The sequence below is a fragment of the Lepidochelys kempii genome, chromosome 4 (genome assembly GCF_965140285.1).
Source record: "Lepidochelys kempii isolate rLepKem1 chromosome 4, rLepKem1.hap1, whole genome shotgun sequence".
In the NCBI taxonomy this organism is placed as follows: Eukaryota; Metazoa; Chordata; order Testudines; family Cheloniidae; genus Lepidochelys; species Lepidochelys kempii.
The window spans coordinates 139,280,276-139,302,387 of NC_136383.1; the positions used below are offsets into that span (position 1 = coordinate 139,280,276).

Below are 22,112 nucleotides of genomic sequence, written 5' to 3' on the forward strand. Positions count from 1 at the left end.
CCTCCAATGATGGAGATTCCACCACCTCCCTGGGCAATTTATTCCCGTGCTTCACCACCCTGACAGTTCGGAAGTTTTTCCTAATGTCCACCTAAACCTCCCTTGCTGCAATTTAAGCCCCTTGCTTCTTGTCCTGTCCTCAGAGGTTAAGGAGAACAATTTTTCTCCCTCCTCCTCCTCCTAACAACCTTTTATGTACTTGAAAACTGTTATCATGTCCCCCTTCAGTCCCCCCACATTGCACAACACACACACTGGCAATTTAACCGGCTCATGGAACCCGCGAGTGGCTGGAACCTCTCCACTGCCACCCACTATAGGGCTTGTAGCTGAGGTAAAGGAGGCATGGCTGGTTTGTCAATACCACAGCACAGCCAGAGGCAGCCAGCCCTTAAGACAGCCTTGGGGCAGATCTAACTTACACCAAGGATCTAATCGCTCCTGACTGGCGATTTAAAGCCAACTTTGCATTCCCTAGCCTCCCTGGCTGCACCAAACACAGACGTGGTCTGGGACTGGGGCCATCGACGTCAATGGGGTGACACCAGCGTGAGTGAGGTCAGAATCAGGCCCTGGTTAGGTGACAGCTCCGTACGGTGTTTACTCTGTACAACTACTCCAGCGTTACACCGGCAGAACTGAGAGCCCTTTTTGTGCTGCGCTAAGACCAGTCCCGTTCCCAATAAAGCCAGTCACAAAGCGCCCACGATTCCAGTGGGAGGCAGACGGACCACCCAGCACTTCCTCTATCCACACAGCAGTGGACACAACTATACAATTCAACAGAAGGAGACCCTGCCAGTGAGAGCCTGGTCTCAGGGACTCTGGTCCAGCTAATCTGCAGTAATCGCACTGAATTCAAAGGAGCTACTTCCGATTTATACTGGGGAGCCGTGGCAGTGCTAGGCCATGTCCACACCAGAAAGGGGTCCAAGCCACAACATTCAGATCAGGATCCAGATTTTAGCCCCATTCCCTCTTTCGGAGTGTTTGGAATTTAGAGAACGGAATTTATTCTGGGACGATGAAGGCTCTCCTCTTCCTATAGTCCGATATTTGGGGTTCTAAAGGAGTGGGCCAGATTCCCGGCAGGCGTCAATCAGCGTCACTCCGCTGACCACAGTGAACTGGGAATCTATCCCACTGACTGCCATGGAGTGTGTGCCGGTTTACACCAGATGACGATCTGGCTCAGTGCCCTCTTTCTTAGGACACCTAATGATCCACCAGGTGACCCTCAGACCATTGCTTGAGAGATTGGCATCAGATGCTAAGTGAGCAGGAATAAATTGGTGTCCCCCTTGTACTTTGAAACCAGCCAGGCCCAATGCACCAGGTCTTGGCCCAGTGAGCAGCGCAACACATCCTGGGTCCTGCTTACCCCACGAAATACCATCAGCGTTCAACAGAAAGATGACTAACAGAGAGCAGTGCCTCGTGCTTGGCATACCAACCCCACCAGAGGCCAAAGGACGGTGGAGACTCCGACCATGGCCCATCCCACCCCACTGATGATCCAAGGGGGCTGGAGGACGTCTGGGGCCATATCTCAGTGGCTTGCTCCCTTTGACAAGCCACATTTCAGACACTGAGACTTTTGCTGATCCTGGTTCTGTCCAGTTTCCCAGTGTGTCTAAACACAGCTGAAACAGCCAAATTACCAAACCATGATTGCAATCAATAGGCTAGAGGGACGTACTGGCTGTAGCTTTCAGGGGCTTCGCGAGAACAGGAAACTCATCTGAGGCACAAAGAAATGAAGAGAAGGTTAGAGTGGGAACAACAGAGAAGGGGTGGAAGGAGCATGACATGAGACCAATGCATTATGGGACATGCAAGCTGCTGCTGCAAGGGGGCTTTTTGTGCCAGACTCTAGAGAGAGACCAAGACAGGACCTATAACAGCTACAGTCTCCTAGATCACTCTGGCGAGAAGCTACTCATGCTGCACCATGCCACATGAGGCCCTGAGAGTGGATTGGGAGCCTTTCCTACAGAGCCCAGGCCTAGCGTCCTTACTCAAATCAGCCGGCCAAGCCGCCTCACAGGAGCCCAGCGGAGGTCCAAATCTACCTCCCTGCTGTGTGTCCCACAACGCATTGCACCAATCTAGCTGTGGCTCAGGCCCGTCTCTGACAATGGCTACACCCAACCCCTTCACCCAAAGGTCCCCGGGGCTGCAACGGGCATCCCAAAGCACACCGGAACAACTAGGGGCTTCTGTTCTGCTCCTCTATAAACGCTGTCTCCCCAGAGCTGGCCTTTGGTTCTGTGAGGCCCAGCGCAAGGCAAGACATATGGGGCCTCAGACAGACAGTTGGTCATTAGGGGGATATGGAAGAGGGGGATGGGTCCCTTGATGGCTACTGAATCCAGGCTAGGACATGGGGAGACCCTGTGTGGTGACTGTAGGCCAGAGAGACCCACAAGGTGTGTCTGTGTCCAGCAGCCTCTGTATGCATCACAGCCAAGCCGCAGGATTTCTCTACCACATGGGACACTGCACATGTTGTATCTGGGGGACCGGACAGAAAGGGAACAAGGAGCATCTGGGATGGGGTGGGGAGGAAAGGGTGTATCCCAGTGCTTTGTCCTTCGAAGAGTGTGGTTGCAATGGGCTGTCGAGTGGGGATCTCCTGGGTACATGGCAGATGCGAGTGTAGGTCCCTGTGCGGCCTCCCACGATGCCCACGTGACCTGCTCCTGTGGCCGGCAGAGAAGTTAACTGTGAGGGGGTCCCTCTGTATCCACGTACCTGCATGGCCCCGCAGAGCCATTGCTCGGGACTAAAACCCTTCGCAGCTGCCAGTCTCAGCTCCCAATGCGCTTTGCAGTGCAACAGCCCCTAAGAGCAGAGGGCTGGGACTGGCCTAAGGGAAATGCTTCCAAACACCTCTGATGTACCCCTCTTTCCTGTCACCCGTCCCCTCGCTCTCTCTCTAGGGCTCTGCAGCTGCCCCATAAGTTAGGTTTCCTCCCAGGAAAGGGAGGATGAATAGACAAAGCCCGTGTCAGTGGGCGCATGGCATTGCAGTCTGAACTCCATACTCCGCATGCACTGGCAGGGTAGTTTGTGTTGTAAGAACAGGTTAGCTGCCCCCTAAGGCCCCAACTGCATTACAGACCTTGACCGAGTTTGTCACCAGGCTGACACCCTGTGTTTTAGGCCTAGGCATTCTTTTCTTAAGCACTGTGAGGGCACCATGTTTCAACCCGGCTTGTAAGCAGAGCTGCGGCTGGACTCTCACCTGGAAGTTCTGCTGCGTATGTGTGTTTGAGCCGGGGGTCATTGAACTGTGCACGGGTAATAGGGTTAGCTTGTCCCTCTACCTCCTTGGTCCATGAGCAAGATCCCAAAATGCATTGCACCACATGAGAAAATACCCACAATCCTCTGCCACTCTGCACCAGCGGCAGAGACAGGAGGTTGCAGCTGCCCCAAATTTCCCAGAGTGCATCAATGGGAACACGGCGGTGCTATACAATAAGTATGGGAAGGCCAAAACCATTGACATGTGATTGGCCTGGGAGAAATGCTACAGCGTGGATACGCCAAACCGTGCAAGCTGCAATTGTGTCAGCATCTGGCGCCCACTCACAAGGGTTCTGTCTGGAGTGCAGCCAAACCAACGGGAGCACGGCGGTGAGGACAGTCGGAACAGAGCAGCAAAGGGAGTTAGCTGCAGGAGTTATTCAGTAACAGATGGGGTTAGGGCAGGTACAGGCCACAGTCCCTACCACAGCTCCGAGCAGCTGCAAAGACCCGGGTTATTCAGAAACCCCAAGACAACAAAGTGAACCATGAGTCCCTGCACTTCCTCCCGCCTGACACGAATACCATGACACGAAGGGTGTGATTGAGGTCTGGCCGCTGATTGCCACACCCCTCCCAGCCCCCACTCGGGACATCTTCAGGACTTGAACCCAAGAACCCCCAGCACTAAAAGCACGAGCTGCTACCGCTGGAGCTAGGAGACCAAGCCTCGCTGCTGCAGCAAACAACAGGCTCACAAACCTCTTACGTGAGCCAACCACTGAGGGTTCGTCTAAGTCCAGCCTCTGATTTAGGTTTGATCTCCAGTCCCCTTTTGGGACCTGGGTCCTAGGACTCTGCTGGGGGCGGGGCAGGGGGGAGGGTCACAACCCAAATCCCACTGCGACTCGGATCTAAGCCTGTCATTTTGCAATGTGGACACTGCTCAAGCCACAGACCTGAGTAGTGCAGTGTGGATGCGTTAGCATGCCTGAGAGACCTGGGTCCAGCAAGTGTAAACACAGGTTTACACCTGGCCTTGGCCACCATCGGAAGACAGGATACTGGGCTAGATGGGCCTATGGTCTGACCCCACTATGGCCGTTCTTATGTCGGTTTACAATGCGGTGTGGATGCTCCAGCACATAGCTAGAAACGCAGAATCCACAAGCCCAGGCCCAGCAGATCCGGGTTTACAATGCAGTGTAGACATACCCTGGAGGGAAGACACTGAGTCAGGACTTAGCAGAGTCCCAGATCCCTGAAACCACACAGTCTTTCCCCACTACGCACTGAGAACAGGCAGGAGGGGACTCTTCCTGGCTCCTAGATTACAATGTGAAGGTTCAAACTAAGGCAAAATGAGCTCCATGCTCCCTAACGCTTCTTTCGTGAGCAGCCGGGGCATGCTCAGACAGAGCAATTCTCCACCCCTGCCCTACGGAGCTTGCACTTCAAAGCGGACACACATGCAGAAGTTCAAAGGGCCACCACCGGCATGTCACCAGGACATTCCCAATGCCCAAGCAACCCCGGGCCCAGCGGGAGGTTAGCAGGGCTTGCACCAGTCAAGAAGCAAGGGAAGAGTTTGGCCCAGAGAATCCAAAGATACCCCATGGATATAGGCCCCGATCCATCATGTGCTTACCCTTTGGACTGGAGCAGGCCCAGTGAAGCCAAGGGGATAATCCACCTGCTTCAAGTTACACACCTGCTTAAGTGCTTTGCTGGACCAGGCCATAGCCAATAACTGGAAGACACGCTGGGGTCGTGCAGCGAGGATTTGGGGTCAAATTGTGCCCCCCATTCGGAGCTTTGCCACTGGCATCAATAGAGGCAAGATTTAGCCCTGGATGCCCTAGTGCCAAGTGATGACTGCCCCTTCCACAGGTGCCCATGGGACAGGGAGGGCACAGGATGCCTCCCCGCCTTTGTACCCCACACTGTGCAGGAGCCAGCCACACCTCTCCTGGCTGTCTCCTCAGCAGCCGGCAGAGCCGTCCGAGAGCACAAGAGAGCGTATGCTCCCCTCCTGTCCACAGGCAGGAGGCAGCATCCCACTGCATGCCCAGGGCTCATCCCCCTGATTTCTAGTGCCCCTGCTGGGGTGGAGCTGGGCTGCAGCCAAAACCCACCCAGAGCTTCAGCGCAGACGACATTCACGACATGCCTTAAAGAGTCACCCACTTCTGTCGCGACGCAACTTCAGTCAGAGTCACTTGAGATTCCCCCATGCTCGCCCGTCGGAGGAGAAGGCACCAGCCCCCAAGGTTTCATAGAGAGGATCCCAGTCAGTATTTCTCCTTCACCAAAGCCAAGACCAGCCTCCGAGCCACAAGCATGCATTCCCCATAGCGCCCAGTGCAAACTCCAGGGATGGACCTCTCCTTACCTTCCAGCTCTCCTCCCGGGGCAGAGATTTGAGACATGCACAGGTGTGTCGTGCCAATGACATCGTTGTGAGTGACACGGTCCCTGAAATAAGGGGTTCAGTTTAATTGTAGTAAGCGTTTGGTTGATCATGCTTTGCCCATAAAGAGCCTTCCTTGGGAGATCTCCATGTTCTTTACAAACGTTAACTCTCCAAGTCATCCCTATTAAGACAGGTCAATATTATTGGACTAGATCCCCATCTGGTGTAAATCCACATTGCTTCATTGGAGTCAGTGAGCCAGATCCCCAGCGGAAGTCAATGAAGCTGTGCTGATTTTTACCAGCTGTAGATCTGTCCCTGAGGCCCATAGCAAAGTGAAGTGACTTGCTCACTATCACAAAGGGAGACAGTGGCAGACTGCACAATAGAAGCCAGGAATCCCAATTCCCTGTCCACTGCTCTAGCCACTTAGGGTCCAAGCCTGAACATCCACCCTGCAATTTGATAGCCCCACAGCCCAGGCGTCACAAGCCCACATCAGCTGTCATGGGCCACCCAGGGATGTTTAATTGCAGTGTAGACATTCCCTTAGCCTGCTCCCTCCTGTGTGTAAGATTATTAGCCTAGCACCCATCACCTTATTGCCTACAGCTACTACCAACCTGTATGTTCTTGGATGTTTACAAGGGTGAGAAATAATTTCCTATATGTTTTAGAGCCACTTGGTTGCAGGTAAAGGAAGTTACTGCCCTGGGGAGTGCTCCTTACAGCCAGTTATCACCTGACCCACCCCGGCCTTAACGTGCCTGGGAGACCTCGCTTGGCCCTTGCGCAGTGGAGGCGTTGGTTCTGAGAATGCATCTGGCTTGGGATGCTCGCTGCGTTTCAGATCTGGGTTGCACTAGTACAAGACCATTGAGACTGGGGGTGCCTAAATTGGTCCTTAGAACAACCTCCCCACTGTGTAGACACGGCTCATCTCCTCTTGGACATTGTCTCCTTCTATCTCCATTTCAAACTCACCAGTCCATGACCCGGATCCTCATTTTCTCACACATGGAAGGAAACTAGGAAAACAGGCACAAAAGGGGAATGGTCAGTGCAAACGGCTGAGGGAACAGTGCTCGGAGCGAAGCGACCCACGGGGCAGAGATCTGCCGTTGCTCACCATGGCCGGCACGGTGATGCGCTGGTTCCACTGTGGGTTGGCGTTCTTCTCCAGGATCTTAGAGCTGATCTGGCGAGAGAAGGCAACAATAAAAGGCAGCGTCAGAACAGCATTGGCTCACCCTTCTTTATGAGCCACAGACGCATTTGGTTGTTTCCGTTACGTTTCCCTGCCCCAGGTGGGTTTTTCGTGGCTTCCAATTCTTAGGAAACCTTCCAGGGTGCAACAACATGCACCTGAGGGAGTAAATCCTGAGCCATGACGGGCTAGGGTGTCCAAAAACCACGCCTTCCCGCTGCTGTCTGGCTTTGTGGGTGGTGTCAGGGCAGGGGCACCAGAGCATGGGGAACCAGAGGGCCATAGCTCCACCGCTTTTAAAAAAGGGAGGGCTATGCCCTCCCACTTTTTTACTGGCTGTAAGGGAGAGCAACAGGGGGAGGGGCCTCAGGGAAAGAGGCAATGTGGGGGCAGGGCCTCGGAAGAAGAGGCGGGGCAAGGGCGTGGCCTCGGTGAGAAGAGGCGGCACGGGGGCGGGGCCACAGATCAGGCATCAGTTACACACACGCACATGCTTTTAGGGCACTTCTGTCACTCCTGTGTCAGGGTCCTCAGACTGTCTCTCTCAAGCCAAATGTTCTTCAGGGTCCTATGTGATGCCAGGAGAAACACCTACTGTGTGGGGGAAAGGAAGGCTTGGAGCTCCTTCCAATGCCCGGGAGGAGCAAGCCATGGCTACGGGAGGAGGGGGAGCAGTGGGACATACGGTAACACCCGGGTACAAAATATACAGAAATAACAGAGTAGGTCACACTGGTGGGGGACTGGCACTATATGTGAAAGAAAGCATAGAGTCAAATACAGTAAATATCTTGAATGAAACAAACTGCACCATAGAATCTCTATGGATAGAAATCCCATGCATGAACAAGGAAAGTGTAGTAGTAGGGATATCCTACCGACTACCTGACCAAGACGGTGACAGTGGTTGTGAAACGTTCAGGGAGATTAGAGAGACTACAAACACAGAAAATGCAATAATAATGGGGGATTTCAGCTATCCTCATATTGACTGGGAACATGTCACTTCAGGACAGAATGCAGAGATAAAATTTCTAAACACCTTGAATGCCTGCTTCTTGGAGTAGTTAGTCCTGGAACCCACCAGAGAAAAGGCAATTCTTGATTAAGTTCTAAGTGGAGCACAGGATCTGGTCCAAGAGGTGAATATAGCTGAACCACTCAATAATAGCAACTATAATGTAATGTAATTTAACATCCTTGTAAGGGGGAAAGTGCCAAAGAAACCCACCACAGTAGCATTTACCTTCAAAAGAGGGAACTACAGAAAAATGAGGAAGCTAATTAAATGGAAATTAAAATGAATCGTCATGTGTGAAATGCCTCCAAACTGCATGAAGACTATTTAAAACACCATAGAAGAAGTCAAATTGAATGCATGCACCAAATAAAAAAAAATAAAAAAGTAAGGGGACCAAAAAACACCACCATGGCTAAATAGCAGAGGTGGTTAGAGACAAAAGGGCATCCTTTAAAAATCAGAAGTCAAATCCTAGTGAAGAAAATAGAAAAGACCATAAACTCTGGCAAGTCAAATGTAAAAGTACAATAAGCAGGTCAAGAAAGAATCTGAAGAGCAATTAGGTAAGGACACACCAAAAAAGCAACAAAAAAATTAAGTATATCAGAAACAGGAAGCCTGCCAAACAGTCAGCGGGCCACTGGATGATCGAGGTGCTAAAGAAATACTCAAGGAAGACAAGGCTGTTGTGGAGAAGCTAAATGAATTCTTTGCCTGGGTTTTCACTGCAGAGGATATAGGGGAGATCCCACATTCAAGCCATTCTTTTTTAGGTGACAAATCTGAGGGACTGTCCCACATTGAGGCATCAATAGCTGAGATTTTTTAACAAATTGATCAACTAAACAGTAATAAGTCACCAGATGGTATCACCCAAGAGCTCTGAAGGAACTTAGACATGAAACTGCAAAACTACTAAATGTGGTATATAACCGATCACTTAAATCGGCCACTATAGCAGATGACTAGAGGGTAGCTAATATAATGCCAATTTTTCAGAAAAGGCAATCCTGGCAATTATAGGCCAATAAGCCTAATGTCAGTATCAGACAAACTGTTGAAACTAGTAAAGAAGAGAATTATCAGACAAATAGAATCTATAGATGAATATGATGTGTTGGGGAAGAGCCAACAAGGCTTTTGTGATGGGAAATCATGCCTCACCAATCTATTAGAATTCTTTGAGGGAGTCAACAAGCACGTGAACAAGGGTGATCCAGTAGATATAGTGTACTTGGACTTTCAGAAAGCCTTGACAAGGTCCCGCATCAAAGGTTGTTAACCAAAGTAAGCAGTCACGGGATAAGAGGGAAGGTCCCCGCATAGATCAGTAACAGGTTAAAAGACAGGAAACAAAGGGTAGGATAAATGGTCAGTTTTCACAAGGGCAAGAGGTAAATAGTGGGGACCCCTAAGGATCTGTGCTGGGACCTGTGCTGTTCAAAATATTCATAAATGATCTGGAAAAGGGGGTAAACAGTGAGGTGGCAAAATGTGCAGACAATACAAAATTATTCAAGATAGTTAGGGACTACAAAGAGTTACAAAGGGATTTCACTAAACTAGGTGACTGGGCTAAAAAGTGGCAGATGAAATTCAATGTTGATAAATGCAAAGTAATGCACATTGGAAAACTTAATCCAAACTACATATACAAAATGATGGGGTCTAAATTAGCTGTTACCACTCCAGAAAGAGACCTTGGAGTCATTGTGGAGAGTTCTCTGGAAACATCTGCTCACTGAGCTGTGGCAGTCAAAAAGGCGAACAATGTTAGGAACCATTAGGAAAGGGATAGATAATAAAATAAAAAATAACATAATGCCACTATATACATTCATGGTACGCCCACACCTTGAATACTGTGTGTGATTCTAGTTGCCCCATCTCAAAAAAAGATACATTAGAATTGGAAAAGATTCAAAGAAGGGCAACAAAAACGATGAGGGGTATGGAACAGCTTCCATATGAGGAGAGATTCAAAAGACTGGGACTGATCAACTTAGAAAAAAGACGACTGGGGAGGGAGAGGGGGGGATATGATCGAGGTCTATAAAATCATGACTGGTGTGGAGAAAGTAAATAAGGAAGTTTCAGAGTAACAGCCGTGTTAGTCTGTATTCACAAAAAGAAAAGGAGGACTTGTGGCACCTTAGAGACTAACCCATTTATTTGAGCATAAGCTTTCGTGAGCTACAGCTCTCTTCATCAGATGCATACTGTGGAAAATACAGAAGATGTTTTTATACACACAAACCATGAAAAAATGGGTGTTTATCACTACAAAAGGTTTTCTGTCCCCCCACCCTACTCTCCTGCTGGTAATAGCTTATCTAAAGTGATCACCCTCCTTAGGTCCACCTTGATTATCATACACATTGTAAGGAGAGTGATCACTTTAGATAAGCTATTACCAGCAGGAGGAGTAGAGTGGGGGGAGAGAAAACCTTTTGTAGTGATAAACACCCATTTTTTCATGGTTTGTGTGTATAAATACATCTTCTGTATTTTCCACAGTATGCATCCGATGAAGTGAGCTGTAGCTCACGAAAGCTTATGCTCAAATAAATGGGTTAGTCTCTAAGGTGCCACAAGTACTCCTTTTCTTTTTGTAAATAAGGAAGTGTTATTTACTCCTTCTCATAACACAAGAACAAGTGGTTATCTGATGAAATGAATAGGCAGCAGGTTTAAAACAAACATAAGGAAGTACTTCTTCACACAACGCACAGTCAACCTGTGGAACTCATTGCCAGGGGATGCTGTGAAGGCCAAAAATATAACAGGGTTCAAAACAGAACTAGATACGTTCATGAAGGCTAGGTCCATCAATGGCTATTAGCCAGGATAATCAGGGATACATCCCCATGCTCTGGGTGTCCCTAAACCTCCAACTGCCAGAATCTGGGAGTGGACGACTGGAGATGGATCACTCAATATTGCCCTGTTCTGTTCATTCATTCTGAAGAATCTGGCCACTGCTGGAAGACAGGATACTGGGCTTGATGAACCATTGGTCTGACCCAGTATGGCCATTCTTATGTTCTTACGTAGCTGCAGAAAGAGGGATGTCCCGAGTGCCTCTTTCTGCCCATCCAAGAAGCAGATGTCTCCTGAAGAAGGAGCTCCCCTGCATTGCAGTCACTGGTCAGTGTGTGTGTGGTACTTGCCAGCAGGGGGCAGATCTGAGCATGCACAGTTTAGAGGGAACTTTGGCACGGGCCAGATTAAAGCCACCTGAATCCAGTTCAAGGTCTTGGTCCTTATCTTCAAGGTGCTCAATTGCTTGGGCCCAGGATAGCTAAAAAAGCCTATTGCTCCAAGATGAGGACTATGGTCAGCAACTCTCCACCACAAGGACAAAGCTCGTGTGGGCAGGAAACAACTTTCTTGGGTGCAACCTGAGACTATGGAATGAACTCCCCCAAGAACTAAGAACCATCCCAAACTTCCCCGCTTTCCTGTCCAAGCGCCCTCTGCCATCCTGCCTCCTCTGATGCAAACACAGAGCAGCGTGAACATTTAAAATGCAGAACCCTGCCACAACAAAACCTTCCACTGCCCCCACAATTCACCCTGGGGCCAGGATAAGAGGAAGTACAAACCACACAGGACAGATGTTAGGGACCAACGTCTGCACTAACTTATTGCACCAATGGAAGCACGCAGATACTATGGTGAGGAGGGCTATACGAGAAACTATTCAGAATGGACTATGCCACATTTTAACAGAGAGATTGTTTTGTGGGCCCTTCCCACCTCCCCTTTCTGAACACCCAGCCCCATTCCCATTTACGATCCCATAACATCCCCATCACAACTACAGCCCATTGTCAACCTGGAAGAGGAAGGTTAGGAAAATGTTTAATGTATCATAATGGAATTTATCAGATGGAAATTAAGGGAGGAGGTGTCAGATCCATGGGACCAGACAGATCCTCGTGGACCAGCAATGATTCATGGATCACAGCTTGGGAACTGAGAACATTTAAGAGACAATGAAACAATGATCATCCTTCAATTTAAGCCTGTTCCAAAACTGTAGCCGAGCCCCGAGCTAGGAAATTATTTCTTGGTTATTTCCCCACCCCTCCCCGCAAACACACAAGGATCTAAATATTTGCATTGTCATTTTTAATACAACAGCACCACTAAGAGCGTGGAGCAGAAATTACTCATATGCAGCAAAGAACAGAAGACACCATCCATGCTTTCTCCAGAGAGATGCATCCCATGGCTAATCTGTTGCTACTCAGAACCTAGCTTTGCCATCCTGTCTGTGTCCTACCCTGCAAATAGTCCTGTGAGCAAAGGCAGCCAAGACTGGCTCCTTAGTTATGGGTTTTTATTTATTTTTGCATTGACAGGGATCAGAGATTTTAATTAAAAAAATGTTTTGCCATTTTAATTTTGTGACACTGACAAAGGGGTAGTGGCTATAGGCACAAGTACGAAGTAGGAAAATCTGTCCATCTATCTCGATATTCTTAGTGCACCCTTCTTCGTGGTATTTCAGCACAAGGGCAGAAAAGACAGATCAAAGGGGGCATAACTAAGGCTGATGAGATGAAACTGCGCAAAGGGAAACTTGGACTGGGCATCAGGAACCATTTCCTAAGAGTGAGGATGGTTAGAACATGACACCAGACTGGACAAAGGTGTTCTAGGGGTCTGGGCAGCACTGACCAGGCTGGATGGAGGAGTTGACCTAACCCCGTAGATATTCCGGCACTACGGAAATGAGCAGAGTATGAGCAATCAGACCGACAGATCTTCCCCATCTCTAGCTTTTGGGAGTAAGATACAGATGTGAGCGATGCCACTGCATGCCCACCGGGGAGCTGTGTCAGTCCAACAGGTCAAACTGCTGCAGGCATCACCCTGCAATAAAACTCTGCCCAGGCCTCATTCCTCTTTGTTTTTCTCCAAAGCAACAAACAAAGGCACCAGAGATGCCCTAGACCACCTATTCCCCCGTCTCCTGACCTCCTTTACTTTCATCTTCTAGAAAACGGTGCCACCCATCTCCCACATTTCCATGCTCCAATTGACCCCTAGGTGACAGCTGGCTCACAACCAAACACTGTCCCATGGAACGAGGCTGGTGGCCCATTGATGGGATTGCTAAGGGAAGAGGAGTCCAGGAAACAGAGGCAGATTTCCTGCTCAGCCAGAGGATGGCCCATCAGTTTCCACCACTCACCGTTCTGCCAGCAAAGCTGACTTCCACAAATGGATCAACCAGGTTCTTCTTGTTGCTCTCAAAGCCGAAGATCTGCTTGACATTGTCCATGATGGCATCATCCACTGGAACAGAAGAGAACCCTCAACAATCAGCGCTCATAAGGCTGGAGCGCATAAGGCGTCAGCTGACTGTGATGCCAGTGGCCAGCCCAGAATGGCCCCGGGCTGGTAGGCCCTCGGCTTCAGAGCACATGGAGGAGTCTGAACTCTCTGCTTAGAATCTGACTCTGAACTTTTCCATCTCTGTGGCCCAGTCTTTACCGATCAGCCCTTCAGATAGTACCAGTTATGAGGTAGTGACAGATGTGACCACTGTGGCACTGAGACCACTATGGGATTTTACATCCATTGAAAGGCAATGAGCTCCAGTCCCCGGTGGAATAAGAGGTGGAAGCCTCTTTAACCAGCCCCCAAGCCTTGTCCCGGTAACAATCCTGGCCCTGTACTAATTACTTTTACAGCCCTGAAGCCGTCAAAGTATATCTGCCCTGCAGGGCGCATGCCTCTGAGTGACACCAAGTAGAATCTCAAAGGACAGCTCCTCAGCTGGTGTAAATCAGCATAACTCCACTGACTCAAGTGGCGCTGCACCAATCTACACCAGCTGGGGGTTTGGCCTATTGTCTACCGTGGCGCTCTGATGATTCACATGCACGGGAGAGCTGGTCTAAGGCGTTAAAGAGTCCAGTGTCAGAGTGAGATGCACGGAATGGAAATACAGAACACAGGTGGACTATTTCCCTTCACCCTTGGGCTGTAACATGTTACTGCTGCTGTGCCATTTCCAAGGTGATGAGCATGGATCAGTTGCAATTAGACCCCACAGCAGAAACACATACTCTGGGGCAAGTCTTCAGCTCTGTAAATTTTCAGGCAGAAGTGAGCCCCTCTCAGCGTGACCCCAGTTGGGCGCAGAAGATTCCCCTCAATATCTTCCTTCTCTTCAACCACTTCTTTCTTCTCCAGCTGTGAGACAAATAAACAAGCTGTTACAAAAGGAGAGAAACAGGGCTGAACCTTTCCGCAAAGCAGAGAAACAGAGTCCACTAAGCAGAAACTAATGCATCCCACCCCCATGGTGAGACCTCCTTTACCATAAACCAGCAACGGGCCCCACCTGGGACCCTCAGACCCAAACCAGTCATGAAAGTTTGGATTCAGAGCCAAACTCCAGGGATCAGGCCCATCTCTGCTGTAAAGCCACAGACACATAGAGAGTGCAGGATCTGAGCTAGAGGGTGGGACCTTTAAAGGGTTCAGCGTTGGCCTAACTCCACTCTCATGAGGTCCATGAGCATTTTACCTCTGACTTCCCTGTGTTGCATTTTGAGTTTGGTTCTGCTGGTAGTAAGAGGTCAAATAATCAGGTTCAATCTGTATTTATCAATCATAGATTGTAATCAAAGATTAATACAGCGCAATACAGAATACAGAAAGGAAGGTCATGTTACCAAACTGATCTGAAGAATGGAAAAGTGACTGCAGCTTGATTCATTCCCAGAAACTGTCCCCCTTTTATATTTTGCTTTGGACAAAGACACTTCCTTTCTCAAAGAAAATTCCTAACTGATATACATGTAGAATCCCTTTCATGGTATCTCAGCTTATCTATTCAATATGCCAGAGAAATCTGTGATTAAGTCATTATTATAGAAAACACCTGTAGCAATAAGTAATTCCTAATAAGCTAAAAGCATCTCTCGCTGGCTCAAATTATCTCATCGATCACCGAAGATATTTGCAATAACAAGTATCCCTCATCAATTACAAATGGTCCCTTCCTGGACATCTGGACACATTCTCCGTGGGTCAAGAGGCTTCAGGTACTAATATTACACACATTCCACCATTTGGTCATACACTAAATTCAGCCGAAGTACATCGTCCCTAGAATCTTAGCCTCAAAAATTAGTATGGTAGATACGAAATGCTTTGGTTCATGCACAAAGGATCATGGGGTTGCATATACAAAGAATAATGGGAAGTTTGGTTCACTTGCTAACAAGTAGAAGCAGGCTAATTCTAAGCGTTTTAGGACCCCACCCCCCTTTCATACGCTCTGTAAGCTGATCACCTGCAAGGTCAGGTAGAACTCTTCCTTGCTGGCATGTAACAGCACTGGACAGGACTATTATAGGTGACCTGCAAGGGGTAAAATGGGATTTTGTTCCTTCATGATATATAAAGGTGACCTGAATATTTTTCCCCTGATTTGAGATTCAGGTCATCTCTACCCTGGAAGACTCTAAGACAGTTAAAGAACTAGCTTCGTAGATTCCAAGGACAGGAGGGACCACTGTGATCATCTAGTCTGACATCCTGTGCAACACAGGTCATAGGACTTCCCCCAAAATAATTTCTGCTTGAATTACAGAGAAATGTCCAATCTTGATTTTAAAAGTGCAAGCGATGGAAAAGCCACCATGACTCTTGGTAAATTGTTGCAATCGTTCATTACCATCATTGTTAAACTAGTGAATTTATGGCATCAGAAAAGCGAAGGAAGTGAATCTCTGTTAAATGGGAGGGAGTGGCATTTTCATTCACACTGTTTATAACTCTTGGGGTTTGGTTGCTTGCTTTGTTAATCCTATTAGCTCAACCACTAAGGAGAAAAGCTTTCTGTGTGTATTACCACCACCATGACCACCACCTCAGCCCCTACCTTCACTAAGGACTGAGAAATTTCCCAAGCTACATTTGAGTCACCCAAGAAGTTTTCCAAAAAAAGTAGGGATGTCTTAACTTGAAATTCCTAATACATCTAAGGTACAAAACAAGCAGAAAGAAACACTTTCAGGCTCTCTTTACAGAATCATAAAATCGTAGGACTGGAAGGGACCTCAAGAGGTCTTCCAGTCCAGTCCCCTGCACTCATGGCAGGACTGAGTATTATCTAGACTATCCCTGAGAAGGTGTTTGTCTAACCTGTTCTTAAAAATCTCCAACTATGGAGATTCCACAATCTCCATAGGCAATTTATTACAGTGCTTAACTACCATGATATTAGGAAGTTTTTCCTAATGCCCAACCTAAACCGCCCTTGCTGCAATTTAAGCTCATTGCCTCTTGTCCTATCCTCAGAGGTTAACGAGAACAATTTTTCTCCCTCCTCTTTATAACAACCTTTTAAGTACTTGAACACTGTTATCATGTCCCTCTTCAGTCTTCTCCTCCACACTACACAAATCCAATTTTTTCAATCTTCCCACATAGGTCAAGTTTTCTAAACATTTAATCATTTTTGTTGCTCTTCTCTGAACTTTCTCCAATTTGTCCACATCCTTCCTGATGTTTGGTGCCCAGAACTGGACACAGTACTCCAGTTGAGACTTAATCAGCATGGGGTAGAGCGGAAGAATTACTTCTCGTGTCTTGCTTACAACATTCCTTCATCCAGAATGATGTGTTACACTATTGACTCATATTTAGCTTGTGATCCATTATGACCCCCAGACTCCTTTCCTTCCCAGGCAGTCATTTCTCATTGTGTATGTGTGCAACTGATTGTTCCTTCCTAAGTGGAATACTTTGCAATTGTCCTTATTGAATTTCATCCTATTTACTTCAGACCATTTCTTCAGTTTGTCCAGATCATTTTGAATTTTAAGCCTATCCTCCAAAGCACTTGCAACCTTTCCCAGCTTGGTATCATCTGCAGACTTTTTAAGCGTACTCTCTATGTCATTATCTAAATCATTGATGAAGATATTGAACAGAACTGGACCCAGAACTGATCCCTGCGGGACCCCACTCCATATGCCCTTCCAGCTTAATTGTGAACCACTGATGATTACTCTCTGGGAATAGTTTTCCAACCAGTTATGCACCCTCCTTATAGCAGCTCCATCTAGGTTGTATTTCCCTAGTTTGTTTATAATAAGGTCATGCAGGACACTATCAAAAGCCATACTAAAGTCAAGATATACCACATTTACCACTTTCCCCCCATCCACAAGGCTTGTTACCCTGTCAAAGAACGCTGTTAGGTTGGTCTGACATAATTTGTTCTAGGCAAATCCATGCTGACTGTTACTTATCACCTTATTATCTTCTAAGTGTCTGCAAACTGATTACTTAATTATTTGCTCCATTATCTTTCCGGGTACAAAGTTAAGCTGACTGGTCTGTAATTCCCCAGGTTGTCTTTATTCCCCTTTTTATAGATTGGCACTATGTTTGCCCTTTTCCAGTCATCTCTCCCTTTTCCATGACTTTTCAAAGATAGTCAGTCATGGCTCAGATATGTCCTCAGTCAGCTCCTTGAGTATTATACATCCTGAAGAAGCAATAACAGGCTCAAAACCATCATTTTCCTTTGTAGGGCACCATTAAGGAGAGCGTTCGCCTTCCTCTGAAGCGTCATTTATAGGTCATTGCCACAGGCAGGTGATTGCTTTAAGTGGACCAATGATCTGTTGGAGTTCCTATGACACAATCATTGTCAGCACATCCCCTCAGATTGCTTCCCATCATTGGTCTAGCACAATCTCATTCAAGCCAACCCTTCATGTCTTCTTCAGGCAGCAAGACAAGAGAGCGGGCCCTCAAGTAGCTCTCTTTCTCCAGTGACAGGAAAATGGTACTTACAGGAGCTTCATCGCCAGGTCCCAGCACAAACAGGCTGACTTTCACGTAACCTTTGGCCCCAGCAGAGAAGTCTTCAGAGTCAGAAAGAAGCAGCCACTTCCTGAGCAAGGCATGCTCTAAAAGAGAGAAACCAGGTTTCTGGCTTATTACTGTCTGCCTCACAGGATGGAAAGATTTTGTAGCATCAGAATAAGGGATGTGGGAAAGCATTTCACAGTATTGTCAACCCGAAGCATTTAATAATCATGAGCCAGCTCTAAAAATATCATGAAATTGGCTCTAAGGTCATGAGAGTTTTAAAAATAATAAATGTTGAGTTCTTTTTATTTGCCTGCTGGTTTTTGAGCCTATAGGGTTTGTGTCATCAAGCTTTTCTTCGCAACTGTAAGGGCAAGAAACTTACTTATTTTTGTAGTGAAAGGTGAGATGCTCACATAATCACATGACTCCAGTAGCTGGGGCTTTAAGAAAACCACCAAACAGCACGAGACGTGTGATAAAATTGCACGAGTTGAGGTCACTGAGTTCACCTAAACTAAGAACAAGACTTGAACCTTCCTCCAACACATCTGAACTTTTGCATCTGGAAAAAGTTGGGTTGGAGGTTTTGTTTGTTTCTCACCCCTTCCGGTTTCAAATGGACAGCAATGGAAAGGGTTAAATAGATGTAAAAAAGGCTGGCTTCTCATTGCATTTCCTACACAGATAAAGCAAGCTGCAATGTAAGTCATTCTAGCGGCTTTCGCCATATCTAGGCACTCTGTCAGTCTTCCTTTCTCTCTCTGCAGGGACAGCTTCTGGCTGTAGTACAGCCCCACTCTTTGCAGCAGGAACCCCCACCCCCCGCAGCCTCTCTGCTAGGAGACCATCCTCACCAGCAGAGTATCCCTCACTCCCCATGGCCCTCTCACTGCTCCCCTGGGTCCAGCTCTCCAGTGTGGAGACGTCAGTGGGGTAAGCCCCACGGCTCCTCTATCTTCAGCTCTCTCTGACCCTCAGCTTCAGCAGTCAGCAGGCAATGCTCTCTACTGGCCCTCCTGCCTTCAGGCCTCTCCAGCCCTGAATCTCCAGCTCTGGGAGGTCAACAGGCAAACCCCACTTGACTTGTTCTTCTCCTGCCTTCAGCCTTCCCCCAGGAACCACCTACAGCTTCCTTTAGGGACCTTGCACAGTCTCTTGGTCTCTGGCATCTCTCAACTCCCCCTTTTCCTGACTGTGTCAGGCAGCCCTGATTCACAGCGTCTGCTACATCTAGGGCCCAGGTGCCCTCTTTCAAACCCAACTGGGGTCAGCGGACAAGTCACAGGTGCATGGGTCTCTTCCCTCTTAAAGGGACAGCGTCACCCTGTGATGTGTATATAAAACTGTGTGCGTTTGTGTGCTTACATTTAAATATACATGTGTAAATACATCTGTGCGCACATGTAGACCTCTGCATTTGGCCCATAGAAAGTTGTAGCGAAGAAATGTCCCTAAATTGTACAAATTTGATTTCTAATTTAAAATCTCTAATGGTTCCAAAAATCTCTAACTGTAATTGTTTAACTCACTTGGTTCTGCATAAACTGTCCCGACATCCAGCTATAAAATAAAATGAAAAACAAAATCAAATGTTTAGCCACAGGCTGCACAGAAAAGAGGCCAAAATGATTAAAAATATGTAGAGAGAGAGAGATGAAATCACAAATCGTTACCCGAAATTCCCCAATCACAGAGTCTGTCCGGAGAGACCGGGAATCAACAACCTGGAGGGGGGGGAAAGATGCAAAAATGTAAATCTAGCATGTAAGGAAAAAACTCTCAACCATCCATGTTAAATCATTAGCATTCTCAGCGCACTCAGCTTGGTGGTTTGGAAAGCAGGTCAAAACTTGTCAGATTTCATCGCAATTCTTTTCTCATTTCAAGTTTAACAAGAAATCAGGGAAATACATTTTGCAAAAATATCATAATCATTCCCCCCACTTCTTTGACACACTCTAGCAGTTTGTGTTTAACCTCACTAGGGGCCTGACACGAAGCCCCTTGAAGTGAAGGAGAGAGTACTGTTGAGTTCAGGGTGTTTCGGGTCAGTGTGATGTTGGCAGACCAGGTACCAGGTTACGCCGAGGTCCCTAGGTCTCTCTGAAAACTGACAAATGCATGGCTGGGAACCAGTCTAACTCACCTGTGTGATAGTGTTGTTAAACAGGTATTAGATTTCCAGAGACGTGTTTAGCGTTTGGACTTTATGAAATGCTGGTAAATCGCTGCCTGCATTAAACTCACTATTAACACCTGCATCCTGTTTTCTAAGGTAATATTGAAGTATTTGCTCGGTAACTATAAAAGTGTTCGCTGTGACTAAGGCTAAGATTTTGTCACGGTTATTTTTAGTAAAAGTCAGGGACAGGTCACGGGCAATAAACAAAAATTCAGGGAAGCCACGACCTGTCCCTGACCTTTACTAAAAATACCCTGGGGAGGGAGGGGAGGGACAAACAGAGCACTTCTGGGGCTTGCAGCTGCTGCTCCAGCCCCAGGGGGGCCGACCCAACCCCAGCTGCTGCTCCCGTGGGCAGGGGTCTGCTGCTTTGGTGGCCCCGGGGCTGGCCACCACTCAGATCTTCCAGCGGCCCTGGGGCTGACAACTCTTCCAGCCCTGGCCAAGAAGAAATCTCAAAGGTCCCGGAAAGTCACCTGTGACCTCCATGACAGAATCATAGCCTTAGTTATGACACTGGAAAACACCCCAGTCAGTAAAGAAGCATTACCAAGGGTGACAAATCTCGGAGGGGTGTTAGTCTGTATCCACAAAAACGAGGAGTCTGGTGGCACCTTAAAGACTAACAGATTTATTTGGGCATAATCTTTCATGGATAAAAACCCTCTTCTTCAGATGCATGGAGTGAAAATTACAGATACAGGCATAGCTATACATTGGCATATGAAGAGAAGGGAGTTGCCTTACAAGTGAAGAACCAGTGCTGAAGGCCAATGCAGCCAGGGTGGATGTGGTCCACTCCCAGTAATTGATGAGGAGGTGTCAATACCAAGAGAGGAAAAATTGCTTTTGTAGTGAGCCAGCCACCCCCAGGCCCTATTCAAGCCCAAATTGATTACCAAGGGTGAAATACTGGTTTACCACAAGTGGCATCATCTCCTGCCCAACAAAAGACGACCCATGGACACCAGACAAGCCACTGCAGAACATCAGTGGACAAAAGACTTTGCTGATTGCTCCGCCCACACCCATGAAGAGGAGACCTGCACAAATGCTCGTCCCATCAGTTTGAACTCTGGGGGAAGGGAATAAAAACAACTGAGCAGAAGGAACTTTGTCACTATGCTGCTTGAACTGTGAGGGGGAAAGACTTTTGAGCATTAGCAAGAGATCCCCAGTTGGTTAGCCCGGGTTAGCCCTAAAGAAAATACAGAGCTTGCTTATTATAGCAGGTTCTAAAAAGCAACAGAAGCTAAGACTGTAACTGATTTGTGTGTGTGTTCACCTACTTTAACCTTGTAAATAACTCTCATTTCTTTTCTTAGTTAATAAATCTTTAGTTAGTTTATTATAGGACTGGCTACAAGCCTTCTCTATGGTGTAGGATCGAAGGTGCAGTTGGGTAAGTAACTGGCCCTTTGTGACTGGGAGTAACCTGAATAGTGTTTGGATTTTTGATGCAAGGGACCATCTACCACCAAAGCAAGTTTGCCTGGCTGGCAAGATAGACTGTGATGCCTAAGGGGACTGTCTGTGACTCCATGGGTTAGGCTGCTATGGTGCTTGAGAGCTTGTTACTTGGTTGGTGAAATTTAATTGTAGAACACATATCCAGTTCGGGGTTTGTGCCCTGGTTTGTGACAGTCCGCCCTGAAGTTGGCACTCACAGTCATGAGCAACTCCAGGCAGCTTGACGGCAGGGTCGGGTACTTTTGATGCCAAAGGCCCCAGGTCTGATCCCTGCCCATGCCCATGGTGTCTGTGTACGCATGGGCCACCACAGCAAATGAGTGCAGAGCTGGGACGAGTGGATTGTTGCCTATGAGACAACCCTGGCTTTAGTGGCTTTGCATCCCTCACATCAGGGGTGGTCAGAATGTGGCTAAACATAGCCCAGCAGAGACTTCATCTCCAATACAGAGATGCTACCCTGAAGGACAATAGAACCCAGCATCCAATGCTCCATTTGGATCAGAACTGACAGCCAGCCCCTGCAGCCTACCCAATCATACCAGTGGTAAGGCCGGCTGCAAACTGTTTAGCATTCTACCAGCTAGATACAACTCCCAAGCTAGTAGCAAGTGGCCACATATGGTCCTTACCTGGGTCAAAGTTTGGGGGTCCAGCCCATCATTATTCCAAGGAACCATAGGGCTACTGTGAAGAATGGAAGAGGAGTTTG

The 22,112-nt window shown here is 47.7% G+C and overlaps 1 protein-coding gene across 4 annotated transcripts in view; it reads right to left on the bottom strand.

The window, feature by feature from the left end:
- DYSF (dysferlin) overlaps positions 1-22,112 on the bottom strand; it is a 307,503-nt gene that overhangs the window by 196,267 nt on the left and 89,124 nt on the right. For all 4 annotated transcript variants that reach the window (XM_073343024.2, XM_073343025.2, XM_073343023.2 and 1 more), the window contains exons 9-16: positions 19,422-19,472; positions 19,278-19,308; positions 17,728-17,843; positions 13,977-14,103; positions 13,097-13,200; positions 6,795-6,863; positions 6,650-6,693; positions 5,645-5,727 (exon numbers count right to left, since the gene is read on the bottom strand). In XM_073343024.2, coding sequence (XP_073199125.2) covers positions 5,645-5,727; positions 6,650-6,693; positions 6,795-6,863; positions 13,097-13,200; positions 13,977-14,103; positions 17,728-17,843; positions 19,278-19,308; positions 19,422-19,472 — 625 coding nt within the window. The remainder of the gene's footprint in view (positions 1-5,644; positions 5,728-6,649; positions 6,694-6,794; positions 6,864-13,096; positions 13,201-13,976; positions 14,104-17,727; positions 17,844-19,277; positions 19,309-19,421; positions 19,473-22,112) is intronic.